This window comes from Salvelinus namaycush, chromosome 28 (assembly GCF_016432855.1).
Source record: "Salvelinus namaycush isolate Seneca chromosome 28, SaNama_1.0, whole genome shotgun sequence".
Classification (NCBI taxonomy): Eukaryota; Metazoa; Chordata; class Actinopteri; order Salmoniformes; family Salmonidae; genus Salvelinus; species Salvelinus namaycush.
This window is the reverse complement of record NC_052334.1, coordinates 46081140-46098844: the sequence shown is the minus strand read 5'-3', so window position 1 is coordinate 46098844 and position 17705 is coordinate 46081140. Positions and strand designations below refer to the sequence as shown.

At 47.2% G+C, this 17705-nt stretch overlaps 2 protein-coding genes across 2 annotated transcripts in view; one reads left to right on the top strand and one right to left on the bottom strand.

The window, feature by feature from the left end:
* The window catches only part of LOC120023376 (MAM domain-containing glycosylphosphatidylinositol anchor protein 2-like), a 179950-nt gene that overhangs the window by 145489 nt on the left and 16756 nt on the right, over positions 1 to 17705 (top strand). The window lies entirely within an intron of this gene.
* LOC120023084 lies at positions 11612 to 16199 on the bottom strand. The gene is made up of 2 exons (XM_038967046.1): positions 15379 to 16199; positions 11612 to 12199 (listed from the first exon to the last, which is right to left on the bottom strand). Exons 1-2 carry the CDS (start codon positions 16111 to 16113, stop codon positions 11780 to 11782), a joined length of 1155 nt encoding a protein of 384 aa, XP_038822974.1. The 5' UTR covers positions 16114 to 16199; the 3' UTR covers positions 11612 to 11779.

Below are 17705 nucleotides of genomic sequence, written 5' to 3'. Positions count from 1 at the left end.
TTGTCAGCGGGTCTGGTGTCTGTGCTCGTACTTCTTCTAGCAGTAAGTCTTGCCCAAGTCTCATCTTTTTCTTCCGCCTGGAGAAGTTGACCCTCACCATGACATGCAACATGTCTTCATCCACAATGTAGCCGAGACCGAGCTGCCTTGTTGTCTTCCTCCTTAAGCTGATTTGGCAGGACAACAATATTTGGTGATGCCTTTTCTCTTTCTCCTTTATTTTGGCCTGAGAAGACCCAAGGCTTCAGTGCAAACCCTCCTGCTTTTAGAATCAGCTCCACATTCTTTGTGATGACTTCGAGTTTTTCACGGCAGTTGTGGGATGTCAAGATGTCATCGACGTAGCTGTGCTCATGTAATACTTGGCATTCATCTGTGAGGTGGCTGAATTGAGGCAGGTTAGCCGTCTCCCTCATGGCCAGTTGTGCTATGCACCCTGCTGGCTTGTCCCCGATATTCACTCTGGTTATGGCGTATTGTTCCACCTCATCGCCCTCTGAATCCCGCCACAAGAACCGGTGTAGATGGACTTCCCTCTCCTCGAGCCACACAGAATTGTACATTTTTCTGACGTCTCCTAGAGCGGCGTAGGAGCCTTGGCGGAACTTGAGGAGGACAGCTCGAATCGGATTGAGAACGTCAGGGCCTTTCATCAGAAGGTCATTGAGACTTTGGCCTTTGTACTTCTGACTGCTGTTCCAGACAAGTCTTACCGGAGTTGTAACAGAGTGGGGGTTGGGTGCGATAAGATGACTAATATACCAGACAGGTCCATTCCAGTTGGTTAGATCCTCTTTGGTCAGCTTTCTTGCAGCCCGGCGGTCAACCATTTCGTGGACTTGAGCACCATAGGCTTTTTTCCACTGCGGTTCTTTGGCGAGCTGTCTCTCTGTTCTGAGAAAGGTTGCCTCCACTGCTTTTATGTTGTTTGGCAATGTAGATGGGTCAATGAGCCATGGATACCTTGCATGCCAGTGTGGACTATCACTGTGGTCATCAGCACCAACATAAGTCAGGCCACCCTTAACAACTTCCAGCTCCCTTTCTTCAGCCAGAGTCATTTCTTTGCCACCAAGTTGACAACTGCCGCAGCGACATCCTCCACATTTTGGGGTGCAGGGGGCGCCAATGCTATCCCATCTCCACCACTCAATAAAATCCCGAGTGGAAATAGCAGAATAAGAAGACTTGATGGTAGGTTTGGCGCAGATATGTTCTTCATACATCAATGCTGCTGTTCTCATGGATCTGGCGAAGTGCGCTCTGGACTGGTGTGCTGTAACTGTAGCCTCTTCAAACAGACCAGGGTGTGTCCCTGCAATTGTCTTTCCCAATGGCCCATCCCATAGTACAAGGTCCCCAACGGTGCGTATTTTCTGTGGGACCAGTCGCCCTTCCTTATGGCTTATCAAAAGCTGTATCTGTCTTGGTCTAACAAGTTCATTTTGGGGGACATCTGGAAAGAATTTTTGGAGTCTTTTGGCTGTCACATGTTTGTGAATCTCTGCAATGCTGTCCAAACCATAGCAGAGGAGTTGGTGGGATCTGACATTGCCTTGCTCTGTGCGGACCCGGATCTTTAGGAGGTACCGTTTTGTGGTGACTTGAACTTTCATTCCTCCCACACCATGGACAACAAGGGTTATGGCTTCACTTCTAAGGTTCAAACGATCAGCTGCATCATGAGTTATATAGTTTGTATCCGATGCCAGGTCGATCAAAGTCCCAACTTTTTGTCCTGCATTGGCCGTGACCTCTAAGAGCATCATGATGACTGGCCACTCCACTATTCCATTCTACTGCTAGAAGACTGGGTTGGTTGGACACAAGAGAGGTTCTGGCTATAGTGTTGCAAAAGGCATTGCAACACTTCTCTGCAAGTTCAGGTGAGAGACTTTTAATGAACTCTTCTTGGGCTTGGGTATAACGCTCTCTTGTGTCACCTCCCACTTTGCTGTTATTGGACCTCTGGACGACATTCCCTTTGGATGTACCAGCTCTCGTGCAGAGGTAATAGTGGTGTTCTGCAGCACGCTGTTCTATGCAGTCTGGCCTCCTGCACAGAAACTCTGATTTACAATAGTCACCTTCCTTGTGAATCTCCAGGCATCTTTTGCAGGCTCCCAGCTTCCTGACAGCATCTCTTTTCTCTGACAGCTTAAGCGTGCGAAACTTTTGGCAGAAATATAGCCTTTTCTTATGCTTGCAGTCTCCGCAGACCACACATCCTTGAGCCTGGTCGCTTAGTTGGGTGGAGGTTCTGGTTCGAGCTTGCCGAGGTTCAGATTTCGGTTTTGGTTCCTCCTCTCTCAGTTGGTCCAGCTTCTCATAGATGGCTTCTTGACCTTGAAGAAACTTGTGGAGGTAGTCAAATCGCTTGTCTTCTTCAGCTTCATCACCTTTGCCAGCTACATGAAGAAGCCATTCCTTCTTCAGGCCATCAGGAAGTTTACTCTCTATTGTCTTTGTTACAAGAGGGTTCTTTATAGCACCGGTCTTGCCAAGCTCGTTCAGATCGACCAGGGCTTTTTCTACTGATTGGATGAGCTCAACAATCCTCCTGGGCTGGTTACCTTTAACTGCTTGGAGTCTTTGGAGCTCTTCTACTATCTCAAGGGCTATAGTTGTCTTATTTCCAAAGCGGTTCTCCAAGACCCGGAAAACCTCCTCAGCAGTTGTGTAAGTTGTAAGGTGAAGGTCTCGTATGGTCTTCTCATCCACACTGTCGAGAAGTTGGAACTTTTTAACCTCTCTGGATCCAGTAGGTTCTCCCTGCATCTGGAGCGCTTCCCAGTCTTTTTTCCACCGGTGAAACTCTCGGCGGATGCCAGAAAACTTTGGGAGGGCAGCAGGCTTTAATTTAATTGCTGGTGTGGCCACAGAACTGTTTGAAGTAGTACTCAATCTGCTGGTTTCTCCTCTAACGTGTGCCCCTGTAAAGTCTGCTTGTCTTATTGTGAGATTTGGCAGGATAGTTTCAAGGTCTTTGATACGACTCTGGAAATGTTGTTGCTCTGCTGGGGGGGCCCAGCACTTCCAATGTTTATGCACCTCCTTCGCAGCCTTCACAAGTTTCTCTAGTTGTCCGATCATGAAGAGATATGCATCTGGGTTTTTACTTGGGTCCACAGCTCCCACGTTTTCTGCTTGCGACTCTGCTGTTGTAATTGCTTGTGTCAGTTCATATTCCCCGAAATTGGCCCACAATGTCTTTTGTATGAGGTACCTTTAGCTCTTGCAGTTTTTTCTCACACTCATTGGCTGTTTTGACCAAGTCAGACTTCTGCTGCTCGCTCAACTCCTCTGCATCAGAGTTTTCTTCAATACATTGCCCCTCTACATCATCGTTGGCTTCCAGGACTTTGCCAGCTTCTGCAGTGAGCTTCCTAAAATTGTCTCTGAGCTCCTCTTCTGACATCATTGTATGCATTCGTAGCACATTATTGGCCAGACGGGAAAACTGACGCTTCGCTGATGTCCTTGCGGTCTTTAGCTGCTCCACCAGTAATGAATCAGCCATTTCAATCACAGCAGCAGGCGGGAACAGTCTTTACTTGTCTCTCTGGACACGTGTGGTCACTTTTCTGGTCCTTTTCCAGTCTTGAGCCACGGTTTTTCACTGTCAAGTTTTGACCTCTTTCTTGTGCAATTCCCCACTTGAAAAGGACAGTCCCTCCACATGAAGATTTTAACTGGATTTCACTCAATAAACAGCCATGGAATCAGTTGTTTGTCTTTTATTTACCATTCTTTGGTTGGCAGTAAACAGGTGAAAAAACCTCAAAAAAGAGATGACAAATACAAGTTATTATTTGAGTTGACAGCCTAATTAAATACACAAAATTATCCACATTCACCTCAGATAAACACATTTCTGCCATTATAAAATACAAGGTTTCCACTTTTAAGCAAATGTTTCCCAAAATAGAAACCCACCATTTTTAATCAAATGAGCAGAATCAGTATATTTTTATCTAAATTTGCATTTTAGCCAAATACATTCAAAATATTTTTAGTAGTAAAAAATTACATTTATTTTCTAATCAGTAGTTTTAAGCAGACAAATCTTACATTTTTAGCCAAAGATTTTTAGACTATACATTTGTTACTGAATTAAGAACTTGGTTTACTAAGATTTCTACAAAGTTTAAATTACTTTTAACCATTTCAAACAAGTTCTTGTCAACAATGAATTTGGCTCTTCTTACTTTTCCTTTATACCCCACATACAACATTTGAAGTTATAAATACCACTGCAAAAGTCCTATCAAAGTTAAGAGTTAAGAGTCTGTGTTTTCCAGAGTATCATTAGCAGTGCACTGCTTAAGTCAGTCTAGCCAAAGCATGGCCAATATGGCGCTTACCGGCTGTCTTTCACAGTTTTGTGGAAGGGCTTGGACTTGCACAGTCACCTTGATCACAATAGATGAAGTTTCCTTGATCTTGTGGTGCTTATAAATGCTCCTTTCACTGCGTTCTAAAGACAACAGCAGAGCCAGGTGCTGGCACGCCCAGATTGCCTGGAAGATTTGTTCCACCTGGTTCACCACTGATTGAAGGAGGAGGAGTTTCACCACTGAGGAGCTCCCAGGCAGTTTGACAGCACACCTCCCACTCAATCTTCCCACGGGAACCGATGGAAAGATTGTAAATCAGCACCTACATACTGCCGGTCAGCTCCGAGTTTGATCCTCAACTGGTAGCAAGACAACCAAGCGTCGAACATCTCTGTGCAGGACTGTTGTTTGCGTAGCTTCTTTCAGGACTTTGGCCGATGGTCGGTTTAGTGCGGGTTTTGTGACAGGAAGGCAGGAGCTTTGGACCACTTTGACGTACACGTCTCGAACAATGCCCTTAGCATCTGGATTAACGCTCATCACCCGTCCTAGTTTGAATTGGCCCCTCATTGCATTTTGGTCACACAACCAGACAATATCTCCGACAGCAACGTTGCGATATGAAGTGTGCCATTTACTTCTCAGAAATAAGTTTGGGCCGGCAAGCTGGCTCCAAGACCTCCAGAATTTGTTGACCTGGTTCTGCATCTCTCGGAGTCTCTTGTAAGGGTAGTTCGCAAAGTCAAATGTTCTGATCTCACCGCTTGGAGAGGCCCGGCCCAGGAGAAGTGTGTTGGGTGACACATACTGCACGCTTTCTTCTTGACTCTGCACCCTGGCATCTATTGGGCATTCGTTGGCAAGGTTTGCAGCAAGTTGTAGTGTTGTCTGAAGCTCACTGTAGCTAAGGCCAGTGTTGTTGCCCAGGCTCTGCAGTGCCTTCTTGAGAATGCGAACAGCGGCTTCAGCAGCCCCATTTCGGTGAGGTGAGTCAGCAGGGTGAATTGTCCACTCCCATTTGGTACCTTTTTGAGCCGACATCTCTTCTATTGAAGTCCTATTCTGAGCATCCAGGAACTGGTAAAGCTCTCTTAGGATAGGTTTGGCGCCAATGAAGTTTGTCCCCGGGTCGGACCAGATCTTTCTTGGGTGCCCTCTAATTGCAGTAAAGCGTTGGTAAGCCATCAAGAAGCTCTCTGTCGACATTGTGTTGACCAGGTCTGCATGAATTGCCCTGCTGGCCATACAGCTGAAGACGACACCCCACACTTTCATTGAGACCCGTTTCTTGATGTCATCTTTGACAAGGTACGGTCCGAAGAGGTCGACTGTAGTGAACTCGAACGGAGCTGCAGGTGTGGCTCTTTCAGCAGGTAAGTCAGCCATTACCTGTTCGCACCTTCTTGCTCTTGACTTTTTGCAGAAAAGGCAGTTATCCACTACTTTTTGGGAAATTTTTCTTCCTTGGATGACCCAGGCTTTCCTCCTCATTTTCAGCAGGGTTGCAGCCACACCTTCATGACCCTCATCGTGCGCCTCCCGTGCCAATAAAGTAGAGACCCATGCATTGAAAGGCAGAAGGGGAACTGCAGCGCCATCCTCCCTGAAGCCATGGATTCTCCCACCGCAGACTAGTAACCCAGATTCTGGCTCTCTGTACACAACCAAGCGGTCCGTAGTGGTAGTTGGGAACGTCACCCCCTCTTGAGCAGCAAGATAGATGTCTCTTATTGCCTCTTGACGTTCTGTGGCGGTGATAACTCCTTTTGTGGGAATCGCCTCCCACTTTGGGGTCTCGATGGACTTTGTTGCAGATCTAAACTTTTTGGCGGCTCTCCAGATCAAAGCAACAGTCTTGACTAGACACTTTAGGCTACTAAAGCGCCTCTCATCCACCAAGTTTAGGACAGCTGCACCAGCAGGAAATCGTCCCACAAGACTTGGAAGACTTCTTCTCGCTTGGGCTCTGGTGAGTGCTGCCACAAATGACTTCTTTTGCATATTGTTAATGCTCTCTCGAGCTGTCACAGACACATCTTTTGACGACATAATTGGCCACTCGCTCTCTGGAAGATATAGAAACTCTGGCCCTTGCTGCCACTCTGAATGGGCATCAAGTTCCTTTGGCCCAGCTCCTCGAGTGATAATGTCGGCTATGTTGAGTGGTCCAGGGATCCACCACCAGTCCTGTAGCCGTGTGCTCTCTTGGATCTCTCCAATTCTATTAGCGAAGAAAGTCTGAAATCCATAGCTTTCTCGCTGGATAGCTCCAAGAACAGTCTGACTGTCTAACAAATGGTACCACCTTTTTATCTGGATCTGGGTATGCTGTTCAAAGTACTTTTTCAGGCGGCTTGCAAAGACTGCACCGCAAAGTTCTGCTTTGACTGCATCCCCCTTCTGGTCTAGTGGTGTCAGCTTTGCTTTTGACTCCACTAGTCGAATTGTTAATTGTTTGTTGCAGTTCCACCGCAGGTAGAGGACAGCACCATAGGAGCTTTCACTGCCATCTGAAAAAGTGACAGCGACTGGTTCAGTTGTTGCCTTTGGTGGAGTAAGAGCTCTTGGGAACATTACTTTGCTTAGCTGGACGTACTCCTCAAAAATTCCAATTGCATCTTTGCGGAGCTCATCCGACAGGGGAAGGTCCCATGTGTCCTTGACCATGCTGCACTTTGATTTTGCCTCTTGGAATGCCCTTCGGACCAAGATAGCCCCTCTTTGCTTTGATGGCGTTGTCAGGCCAACTGGGTCGTACAAACCAGCAACTTGACTCAGCAGTTCACGTCTTGTCAGCGGGTCTGGTGTCTGTGCTCGTACTTCTTCTAGCAGTAAGTCTTGCCCAAGTCTCATCTTTTTCTTCCGCCTGGAGAAGTTGACCCTCACCATGACATGCAACATGTCTTCATCCACAATGTAGCCGAGACCGAGCGCCTTGTTGTCTTCCTCCTTAAGCTGATTTGGCAGGACAACAATATTTGGTGATGCCTTTTCTCTTTCTCCTTTATTTTGGCCTGAGAAGACCCAAGGCTTCAGTGCAAACCCTCCTGCTTTTAGAATCAGCTCCACATTCTTTGTGATGACTTCGAGTTTTTCACGGCAGTTGTGGGATGTCAAGATGTCATCGACGTAGCTGTGCTCATGTAATACTTGGCATTCATCTGTGAGGTGGCTGAATTGAGGCAGGTTAGCCGTCTCCCTCATGGCCAGTTGTGCTATGCACCCTGCTGGCTTGTCCCCGATATTCACTCTGGTTATGGCGTATTGTTCCACCTCATCGCCCTCTGAATCCCGCCACAAGAACCGGTGTAGATGGACTTCCCTCTCCTCGAGCCACACAGAATTGTACATTTTTCTGACGTCTCCTAGAGCGGCGTAGGAGCCTTGGCGGAACTTGAGGAGGACAGCTCGAATCGGATTGAGAACGTCAGGGCCTTTCATCAGAAGGTCATTGAGACTTTGGCCTTTGTACTTCTGACTGCTGTTCCAGACAAGTCTTACCGGAGTTGTAACAGAGTGGGGGTTGGGTGCGATAAGATGACTAATATACCAGACAGGTCCATTCCAGTTGGTTAGATCCTCTTTGGTCAGCTTTCTTGCAGCCCGGCGGTCAACCATTTCGTGGACTTGAGCACCATAGGCTTTTTTCCACTGCGGTTCTTTGGCGAGCTGTCTCTCTGTTCTGAGAAAGGTTGCCTCCACTGCCTTTATGTTGTTTGGCAATGTAGATGGGTCAATGAGCCATGGATACCTTGCATGCCAGTGTGGACTATCACTGTGGTCATCAGCACCAACATAAGTCAGGCCACCCTTAACAACTTCCAGCTCCCTTTCTTCAGCCAGAGTCATTTCTTTGCCACCAAGTTGACAACTGCCGCAGCGACATCCTCCACATTTTGGGGTGCAGGGGGCGCCAATGCTATCCCATCTCCACCACTCAATAAAATCCCGAGTGGAAATAGCAGAATAAGAAGACCTTGATGGTAGGTTTGGCGCAGATATGTTCTTCATACATCAATGCTGCTGTTCTCATGGATCTGGCGAAGTGCGCTCTGGACTGGTGTGCTGTAACTGTAGCCTCTTCAAACAGACCAGGGTGTGTCCCTGCAATTGTCTTTCCCAATGGCCCATCCCATAGTACAAGGTCCCCAACGGTGCGTATTTTCTGTGGGACCAGTCGCCCTTCCTTATGGCTTATCAAAAGCTGTATCTGTCTTGGTCTAACAAGTTCATTTTGGGGGACATCTGGAAAGAATTTTTGGAGTCTTTTGGCTGTCACATGTTTGTGAATCTCTGCAATGCTGTCCAAACCATAGCAGAGGAGTTGGTGGGATCTGACATTGCCTTGCTCTGTGCGGACCCGGATCTTTAGGAGGTACCGTTTTGTGGTGACTTGAACTTTCATTCCTCCCACACCATGGACAACAAGGGTTATGGCTTCACTTCTAAGGTTCAAACGATCAGCTGCATCATGAGTTATATAGTTTGTATCCGATGCCAGGTCGATCAAAGTCCCAACTTTTTGTCCTGCATTGGCCGTGACCTCTAAGAGCATCATGATGACTGGCCACTCCACTATTCCATTCTCTGCTAGAAGACTGGGTTGGTTGGACACAAGAGAGGTTCTGGCTATAGTGTTGCAAAAAGCATTGCAACACTTCTCTGCAAGTTCAGGTGAGAGACTTTTAATGAACTCTTCTTGGGCTTGGGTATAACGCTCTCTTGTGTCACCTCCCACTTTGCTGTTATTGGACCTCTGGACGACATTCCCTTTGGATGTACCAGCTCTCGGGCAGAGGTAATAGTGGTGTTCTGCAGCACGCTGTTCTATGCAGTCTGGCCTCCTGCACAGAAACTCTGATTTACAATAGTCACCTTCCTTGTGAATCTCCAGGCATCTTTTGCAGGCTCCCAGCTTCCTGACAGCATCTCTTTTCTCTGACAGCTTAAGCGTGCGAAACTTTTGGCAGAAATATAGCCTTTTCTTATGCTTGCAGTCTCCGCAGACCACACATCCTTGAGCCTGGTCGCTTAGTTGGGTGGATGTTCTGGTTCGAGCTTGCCGAGGTTCAGATTTCGGTTTTGGTTCCTCCTCTCTCAGTTGGTCCAGCTTCTCATAGATGGCTTCTTGACCTTGAAGAAACTTGTGAAGGTAGTCAAATCGCTTGTCTTCTTCAGCTTCATCACCTTTGCCAGCTACATGAAGAAGCCATTCCTTCTTCAGGCCATCAGGAAGTTTACTCTCTATTGTCTTTGTTACAAGAGGGTTCTTTATAGCACCGGTCTTGCCAAGCTCGTTCAGATCGACCAGGGCTTTTTCTACTGATTGGATGAGCTCAACAATCCTCCTGGGCTGGTTACCTTTAACTGCTTGGAGTCTTTGGAGCTCTTCTACTATCTCAAGGGCTATAGTTGTCTTATTTCCAAAGCGGTTCTCCAAGACCCGGAAAACCTCCTCAGCAGTTGTGTAAGTTGTCAGGTGAAGGTCTCGTATGGTCTTCTCATCCACACTGTCGAGAAGTTGGAACTTTTTAACCTCTCTGGATCCAGTAGGTTCTCCCTGCATCTGGAGCGCTTCCCAGTCTTTTTTCCACCGGTGAAACTCTCGGCGGATGCCAGAAAACTTTGGGAGGGCAGCAGGCTTTAATTTAATTGCTGGTGTGGCCACAGAACTGTTTGAAGTAGTACTCAATCTGCTGGTTTCTCCTCTAACGTGTGCCCCTGTAAAGTCTGCTTGTCTTATTGTGAGATTTGGCAGGATAGTTTCAAGGTCTGTGATACGACTCTGGAAATGTTGTTGCTCTGCTGGGGGGGCCCAGCACTTCCAATGTTTATGCACCTCCTTCGCAGCCTTCACAAGTTTCCCTAGTTGTCCGATCATGAAGAGATATGCATCTGGGGTTTTACTTGGGTCCACAGCTCCCACGTTTTCTGCTTGCGACTCTGCTGTTGTAATTGCTTGTGTCAGTTCATATTCCCCGAAATTGGCCCACAATGTCTTTTGTATGAGGTCCTTTAGCTCTTGCAGTTTTTTCTCACACTCATTGGCTGTTTTGACCAAGTCAGACTTCTGCTGCTCGCTCAACTCCTCTGCATCAGAGTTTTCTTCAATACATTGCCCCTCTACATCATCGTTGGCTTCCAGGACTTTGCCAGCTTCTGCAGTGAGCTTCCTAAAATTGTCTCTGAGCTCCTCTTCTGACATCATTGTATGCATTCGTAGCACATTATTGGCCAGACGGGAAAACTGACGCTTCGCTGATGTCCTTGCGGTCTTTAGCTGCTCCACCAGTAATGAATCAGCCATTTCAATCACAGCAGTAGGCGGGAACAGTCTTTACTTGTCTCTCTGGACACGTGTGGTCACTTTTCTGGTCCTTTTCCAGTCTTGAGCCACGGTTTTTCACCTCTTTCTTGTGCAATTCCCCACTTGAAAAGGACAGTCCCTCCACATGAAGATTTTAACTGGATTTCACTCAATAAACAGCCATGGAATCAGTTGTTTGTCTTTTATTTACCATTCTTTGGTTGGCAGTAAACAGGTGAAAAACCTCAAAAAAGAGATGACAAATACAAGTGATTATTTGAGTTGACAGCCTAATTAAATACACAAAATTATCCACATCCACCTCAGATAAACACATTTCTGCCATTATAAAATACAAGGTTTCCACTTTTAAGCAAATGTTTCCCAAAATAGAAACCCACCATTTTTAATCAAATGAGCAGAATCAGTATACTTTTTATCTAAATTTGCATTTTAGCCAAATACATTCAAAATACTTTTAGTAGTAAAAAATTACATTTATTTTCTAATCAGTAGTTTAAGCAGACAAATCTTACATTTTTTAGCCAAAGATTTTTCAGACTATACATTTGTTACTGAATTAAGAACTTGGTTTACTAAGATTTCTACAAAGTTTAAATTACTTTTAACCATTTCAAACAAGTTCTTATCAACAATGAATTTGGCTCTTCTTACTTTCCTTATACCCCACAAACAACATTTGAAGTTATAAATACCACTGCAAAAGTCCTATCAAAGTTAAGAGTTAAGAGTCTGTGTTTTCCAGAGTATCATTAGCAGTGCACTGCTTAAGTCAGTCTAACCAAAGCATGGCCAATATGGCGCTTACCGGCTGTCTTTCACAGTTTTGTGGAAGGCTTGGACTTGCACAGTCACCTTGATCACAAAGATGAAGTTTCCTTGATCTTGTGGTGTTATAAATGCTCCTTTCACTGCGGTCTAAAGACAACAGCAGAGCCAGGTGCTGGCACGCCCAGATTGCCTGGAAGATTTGTTCCACCTGGTTCACCACTGATTGAAGGAGGAGGAGTTTCACCACTGAGGAGCTCCCAGGCAGTTTGTCAGCACACCTCCCACTCAATCTTCCCACGGGAACCGATGGAAAGATCGTAAATCAGCACCTACATACTGCCGGTCAGCTCCGAGTTTGATCCTCAACTGGTAGCAAGACAACCAGGCGTCGAACATCTCTGTGCAGGACTGTGGTTTGCGTAGCTTCTTTCAGGACTTTGGCCGATGGCCGGTTTAGTGCGGGTTTTGTGACAGGAAGGCAGGAGCTTTGGACCACTTTGACGTTCACGTCTCGAACAATGCCCTTAGCATCTGGATTAACGCTCACCACCCGTCCTAGCTTGAATTGGCCCCTCACTGCATTTTGGTCACACAACCAGACAATATCTCCGACAGCAACGTTGCGATATGAAGTGTGCCATTTACTTCTCAGAAATAAGTTTGGGCCGGCAAGCTGGCTCCAAGACCTCCAGAACTTGTTGACCTGGTTCTGCATCTCTCTGAGTCTCTTGTAAGGGTAGTTCGCAAAGTCAAATGTTCTGATCTTTTATTTATTTCACCTTTATTTAACCAGGTAGGCTAGTTGAGAACAAGTTCTCATTTGCAACTGCGACCTGGCCAAGATAAAGCATAGCAGTGTGAACAGACAACAACACAGAGTTACACATGGAGTAAACAATAAACAAGTCAATAACATGGTAGAAAAAAAAGAGAATCTATATACAATCTATATACAATGTGTGCAAAAGGCATGAGGTAGGCAATAAATCGAGTAATTACAATTTAGCAGAGATACTGGTGTGCAAAAGAGCAGAAAAGTAAATAAATAAAGCAGTATGGGGGGTGAGGTAGGTAAATTGGGTGGGTAGTTTACAGATGGACTATGTACAGCTGCAGCGATCGGTTAGCTGCTCGGATAGCAGATTTTTAAAGTTGTTGAGGGAGATAAAAGTCTCCAACTTCAGAGATTTTTGCAATTCGTTCCAGTCGCAGGCAGCAGAGAACTGGAAGGAAAGGCGTCCAAATGAGGTTTTGGCTTTAGGGATGATCAGTGAGATACACCTGCTGGAGCGCGTGCTACGGGTGGGTGTAGCCATCGTGACCAGTGAACTGAGATAAGGCGGCACTTTACCTAGCATAGCCTTGTAGATGACCTGGAGCCAGTGGGTCTGACGACGAACATGTAGCGAGGGCCAGCCGACTAGGGCATACAGGTCGCAGTGGTGGGTCGTATAAGGTGCTTTAGTAACAAAACGGATGGCACTGTGATAAACTGCATCCAGTTTGCTGAGTAGAGTATTGGAAGCTATTTTGTAGATGACATCGCCGAAGTCGAGGATCGGTAGGATAGTCAGTTTTACTAGGGTAAGTTTGGCGGCGTGAGTGAAGGAGGCTTTGTTGCGGAATAGAAAGCCGACTCTAGATTTGATTTTGGATTGGAGATGTTTGATATGAGTCTGGAAGGAGAGTTTGCAGTCTAGCCAGACACCTAGGTACTTATAGATGTCCACATATTCTAGGTCGGAACCGTCCAGGGTGGTGATGCTAGTCGGGCGTGCGGGTGCAGGCAGCGAACGGTTGAAAAGCATGCATTTGGTTTTACTAGCGTTTAAGAGCAGTTGGAGGCCACGGAAGGAGTGTTGTATGGCATTGAAGCTCGTTTGGAGGTTAGATAGCACAGTGTCCAAGGAAGGGCCGGAAGTATACAGAATGGTGTCGTCTGCATAGAGGTGGATCAGGGAATCACCCGCAGCAAGAGCAACATCATTGATATATACAGAGAAAAGAGTCGGCCCGAGAATTGAACCCTGTGGTACCCCCATAGAGACTGCCAGAGGACCGGACAACATGCCCTCCGATTTGACACACTGAACTCTGTCTGCAAAGTAGTTGGTGAACCAGGCAAGGCAGTCATTAGAAAAACCGAGGCTACTGAGTCTGCCGATAAGAATATGGTGATTGACAGAGTCGAAAGCCTTGGCCAGGTCGATGAAGACGGCTGCACAGTAATGTCTTTTATCGATGGCGGTTATGACATCGTTTAGTACCTTGAGCGTGGCTGAGGTGCACCCGTGACCGGCTCGGAAACCGGATTGCACAGCGGAGAAGGTACGGTGGGATTCGAGATGGTCAGTGATCTGTTTGTTGACTTGGCTTTCGAAGACCTTAGATAGGCAGGGCAGGATGGATATAGGTCTGTAACAGTTTGGGTCCAGGGTGTCTCCCCCTTTGAAGAGGGGGATGACCGCGGCAGCTTTCCAATCCTTGGGGATCTCAGATGATACGAAGGAGAGGTTGAACAGGCTGGTAATAGGGGGTGCGACAATGGCGGCGGACAGTTTCAGAAATAGGGGGTCCAGATTGTCAAGCCCAGCTGATTTGTATGGGTCCAGGTTTTCCAGCTCTTTCAGAACATCTGCTATCTGGATATGGGTAAAGGAGAAGCTGGGGAGGCTTGGGCGAGTAGCAGCGGGGGGGGCGGGGCTGTTGGCCAAGGTTGGAGTCGCCAGGAGGAAGGCATGGCCAGCCATTGAGAAATGTTTGTTGAAGTTTTCGATTATCATGGACTTATCAGTGGTGACCGTGTTACCTAGCCTCAGTGAAGTGGGCAGCTGGGAGGAGGTGCTCTTGTTTTCCATGGACTTTACAGTATCCCAGAACTTTTTGGAGTTAGAGCTACAGGATGCAAATTTCTGCTTGAAAAAGCTGGCCTTTGCTTTCCTGACTGACTGCGTGTATTGGTTCCTGACTTCCCTGAACAGTTGCATATCGCGGGGGCTCTTCGATGCTATTGCAGTTCGCCACAGGATGTTTTTGTGCTGGTCGAGGGCAGTCAGGTCTGGAGTGAACCAAGGGCTATATCTGTTCTTGGTTCTGCATTTTTTGAACGGAGCATGCTTGTCTAATATGGTGAGGAAGTAACTTTTAAAGAATGACCAGGCATCCTCAACTGACGGGATGAGGTCAATATCCTTCCAGGGTACCCGGGCCAGGTCGATTAGAAAGGCCTGCTCGCAGAAGTGTTTTAGGGAGCGTTTGACAGTGATGAGGGGTGGTCGTTTGGCCGCGGACCCGTGGCGGATACAGGCAATGAGGCAGTGATCGCTGAGATCTTGATTGAAGACAGCAGAGGTGTATTTGGAGGGCAAGTTGGTTAGGATAATGTCTATTAGGGTGCCCATGTTTACGGATTTAGGGTTGTACCTGGTGGGTTCCTTGATGATTTGTGTGAGATTGAGGGCATCAAGCTTAGATTGTAGGACTGCCGGGGTGTTAAGCATATCCCAGTTTAGGTCACCTAACAGAACAAACTCTGAAGCTAGATGGGGAGCGATCAATTCACAGATGGTGTCCAGGGCACAGCTGGGAGCTGAGGGGGGTCGGTAGCAGGCGGCAACAGTGAGAGACTTATTTCTGGAGAGATTAATTTTTAAAATTAGAAGTTCGAACTGTTTGGGCATAGACCTGGAAAGTATGACAGAACTTTGCAGGCTATCTCTGCAGTAGATTGCAACTCCTCCCCCTTTGGCAGTTCTATCTTGACGGAAAGTGTTATAGTTGGGTATGGAAATCTCAGAATTTTTGGTGGCCTTCCTAAGCCAGGATTCGGACACGGCAAGGACATCAGGGTTGGCAGAGTGTGCTAAAGCGGTGAGTAAGGCAAACTTAGGGAGGAGGCTTCTGATGTTGACATGCATGAGGCCAAGGCTTTTTCGATCACATCTCACCGCTTGGAGAGGCTCGGCCCAGGAGAAGTGTGTTGGGTGACACATACTGCACGCTTTCTTCATGGCTCTGCACCCTGGCATCTATTGGGCATTCGTTGGCAAGGTTTGCAGCAAGTTGTAGTGTTGTCTGAAGCTCGCTGTAGCTAAGGCCAGTGTTGTTGCCCAGGCTCTGCAGTGCCTTCTTGAGAATGCGAACAGCGGCTTCAGCAGCCCCATTGCGGTGAGGTGAGTCAGCAGGGTGAATTGTCCACTCCCATTTGGTACCTTTTTGAGCCGAAATCTCTTCTATTGAAGTTCTATTCTGAGCATCCAGGAACTGGTACAGCTCTCTTAGGACAGGTTTGGCGCCGATGAAGTTTGTCCCCGGGTCGGACCAGATCTTTCTTGGGTGCCCTCTAATTGCAGTAAAGCGTTGGTAAGCCATCAAGAAGCTCTCTGTCGACATTGTGTTGACCAGGTCTGCATGAATTGCCCTGCTGGCCATACAGCTGAAGACGACACCCCACACTTTCATTGAGACCCGTTTCTTGATGTCATCTTTGACAAGGTACGGTCCGAAGAGGTCGACTGTAGTGAACTCGAACGGAGCTGCAGGTGTGGCTCTTTCAGCAGGTAAGTCAGCCATTACCTGTTCGCACCTTCTTGCTCTTGACTTTTTGCAGAAAAGGCAGTTATCCACTACTTTTTGGGAAATTTTTCTTCCTTGGATGACCCAGGCTTTCCTCCTCATTTTCAGCAGGGTTGCAGCCACACCTTCATGACCCTCATCGTGCGCCTCCCGTGCCAATAAAGTAGAGACCCATGCATTGAAAGGCAGAAGGGGGACTGCAGCGCCATCCTCCCTGAAGCCATGGATTCTCCCACCGCAGACTAGTAACCCAGATTCTGGCTCTCTGTACACAACCAAGCGGTCCGTAGTGGTAGTTGGGAACGTCACCCCCTCTTGAGCAGCAAGATAGATGTCTCTTATTGCCTCTTGACGTTCTGTGGCGGTGATAACTCCTTTTGTGGGAATCGCCTCCCACTTTGGGGTCTCGATGGACTTTGTTGCAGATCTAAACTTTTTGGCGGCTCTCCAGATAAAAGCAACAGTCTTGATTAGACACTTTAGGCTACTAAAGCGCCTCTCATCCACCAAGTTTAGGACAGCTGCACCAGCAGGAAATCGTCCCACAAGACTTGGAAGACTTCTTTTCGCTTGGGCTCTGGTGAGTGCTGCCACAAATGACTTCTTTTGCATATTGTTAATGCTCTCTCGAGCTGTCACAGACACATCTTTTGTCGACATAATTGGCCACTCGCTCTCTGGAAGATATAGAAACTCTGGCCCTTGCTGCCACTCTGAATGGGCATCAAGTTCCTTTGGCCCAGCTCCTCGAGTGATAATGTCGCCTATGTTGAGTGGTCCAGGGATCCGCCACCAGTCCTGTAGCCGTGTGCTCTCTTGGATCTCTCCAATTCTATTAGCGAAGAAAGTCTGAAATCCATAGCTTTCTCGCTGGATAGCTCCAAGAACAGTCTGACTGTCTAACAAATGGTACCACCTTTTTATCTGGATCTGGGTATGCTGTTCAAAGTACTTTTTCAGGCGGCTTGCAAAGACTGCACCGCAAAGTTCTGCTTTGACTGCATCCCCCTTCTGGTCTAGTGGTGTCAGCTTTGCTTTTGACTCCACTAGTCGAATTGTTAATTGTTTGTTGCAGTTCCACCGCAGGTAGAGGACAGCACCATAGGAGCTTTCACTGCCATCTGAAAAAGTGACAGCGACTGGTTCAGTTGTTGCCTTTGGTGGAGTAAGAGCTCTTGGGAACATTACTTTGCTTAGCTGGACGTACTCCTCAAAAATTCCAATTGCATCTTTGCGGAGCTCATCCGACAGGGGAAGGTCCCATGTGTCCTTGACCATGCTGCACTTTGGTTTTGCCTCTTGGAATGCCCTTCGGACCAAGATAGCCCCTCTTTGCTTTGATGGCGTTATCAGGCCAACTGGGTCGTACAAACCAGCAACTTGACTCAGCAGTTCACGTCTTGTCAGCGGGTCTGGTGTCTGTGCTCGTACTTCTTCTAGCAGTAAGTCTTGCCCAAGTCTCATCTTTTTCTTCCGCCTGGAGAAGTTGACCCTCACCATGACATGCAACATGTCTTCATCCACAATGTAGCCGAGACCGAGTACCTTGTTGTCTTCCTCCTTAAGCTGATTTGGCAGGACAACAATATTTGGTGATGCCTTTTCTCTTTCACCTTTATTTTGGCCTGAGAAGACCCAAGGCTTCAGTGCAAACCCTCCTGCTTTTAGAATCAGCTCCACATTCTTTGTGATGA

What these genes read in the sequence shown, in the direction of transcription:
- LOC120023084 (XM_038967046.1), bottom strand. Translation starts at nt 16,113, where the DNA reads ATGAGGAGGAAAGCCTGGGTCATCCAAGGAAGAAAAATTTCCCAAAAA. An exon ending in GAGCCTCTCCAAGCGGTGAG is followed by an intron (nt 12,200 to 15,378) that starts ATGTGATCGAAA and finishes AATAAATAAAAG; the next exon opens with ATCAGAACATTTGACTTTGC.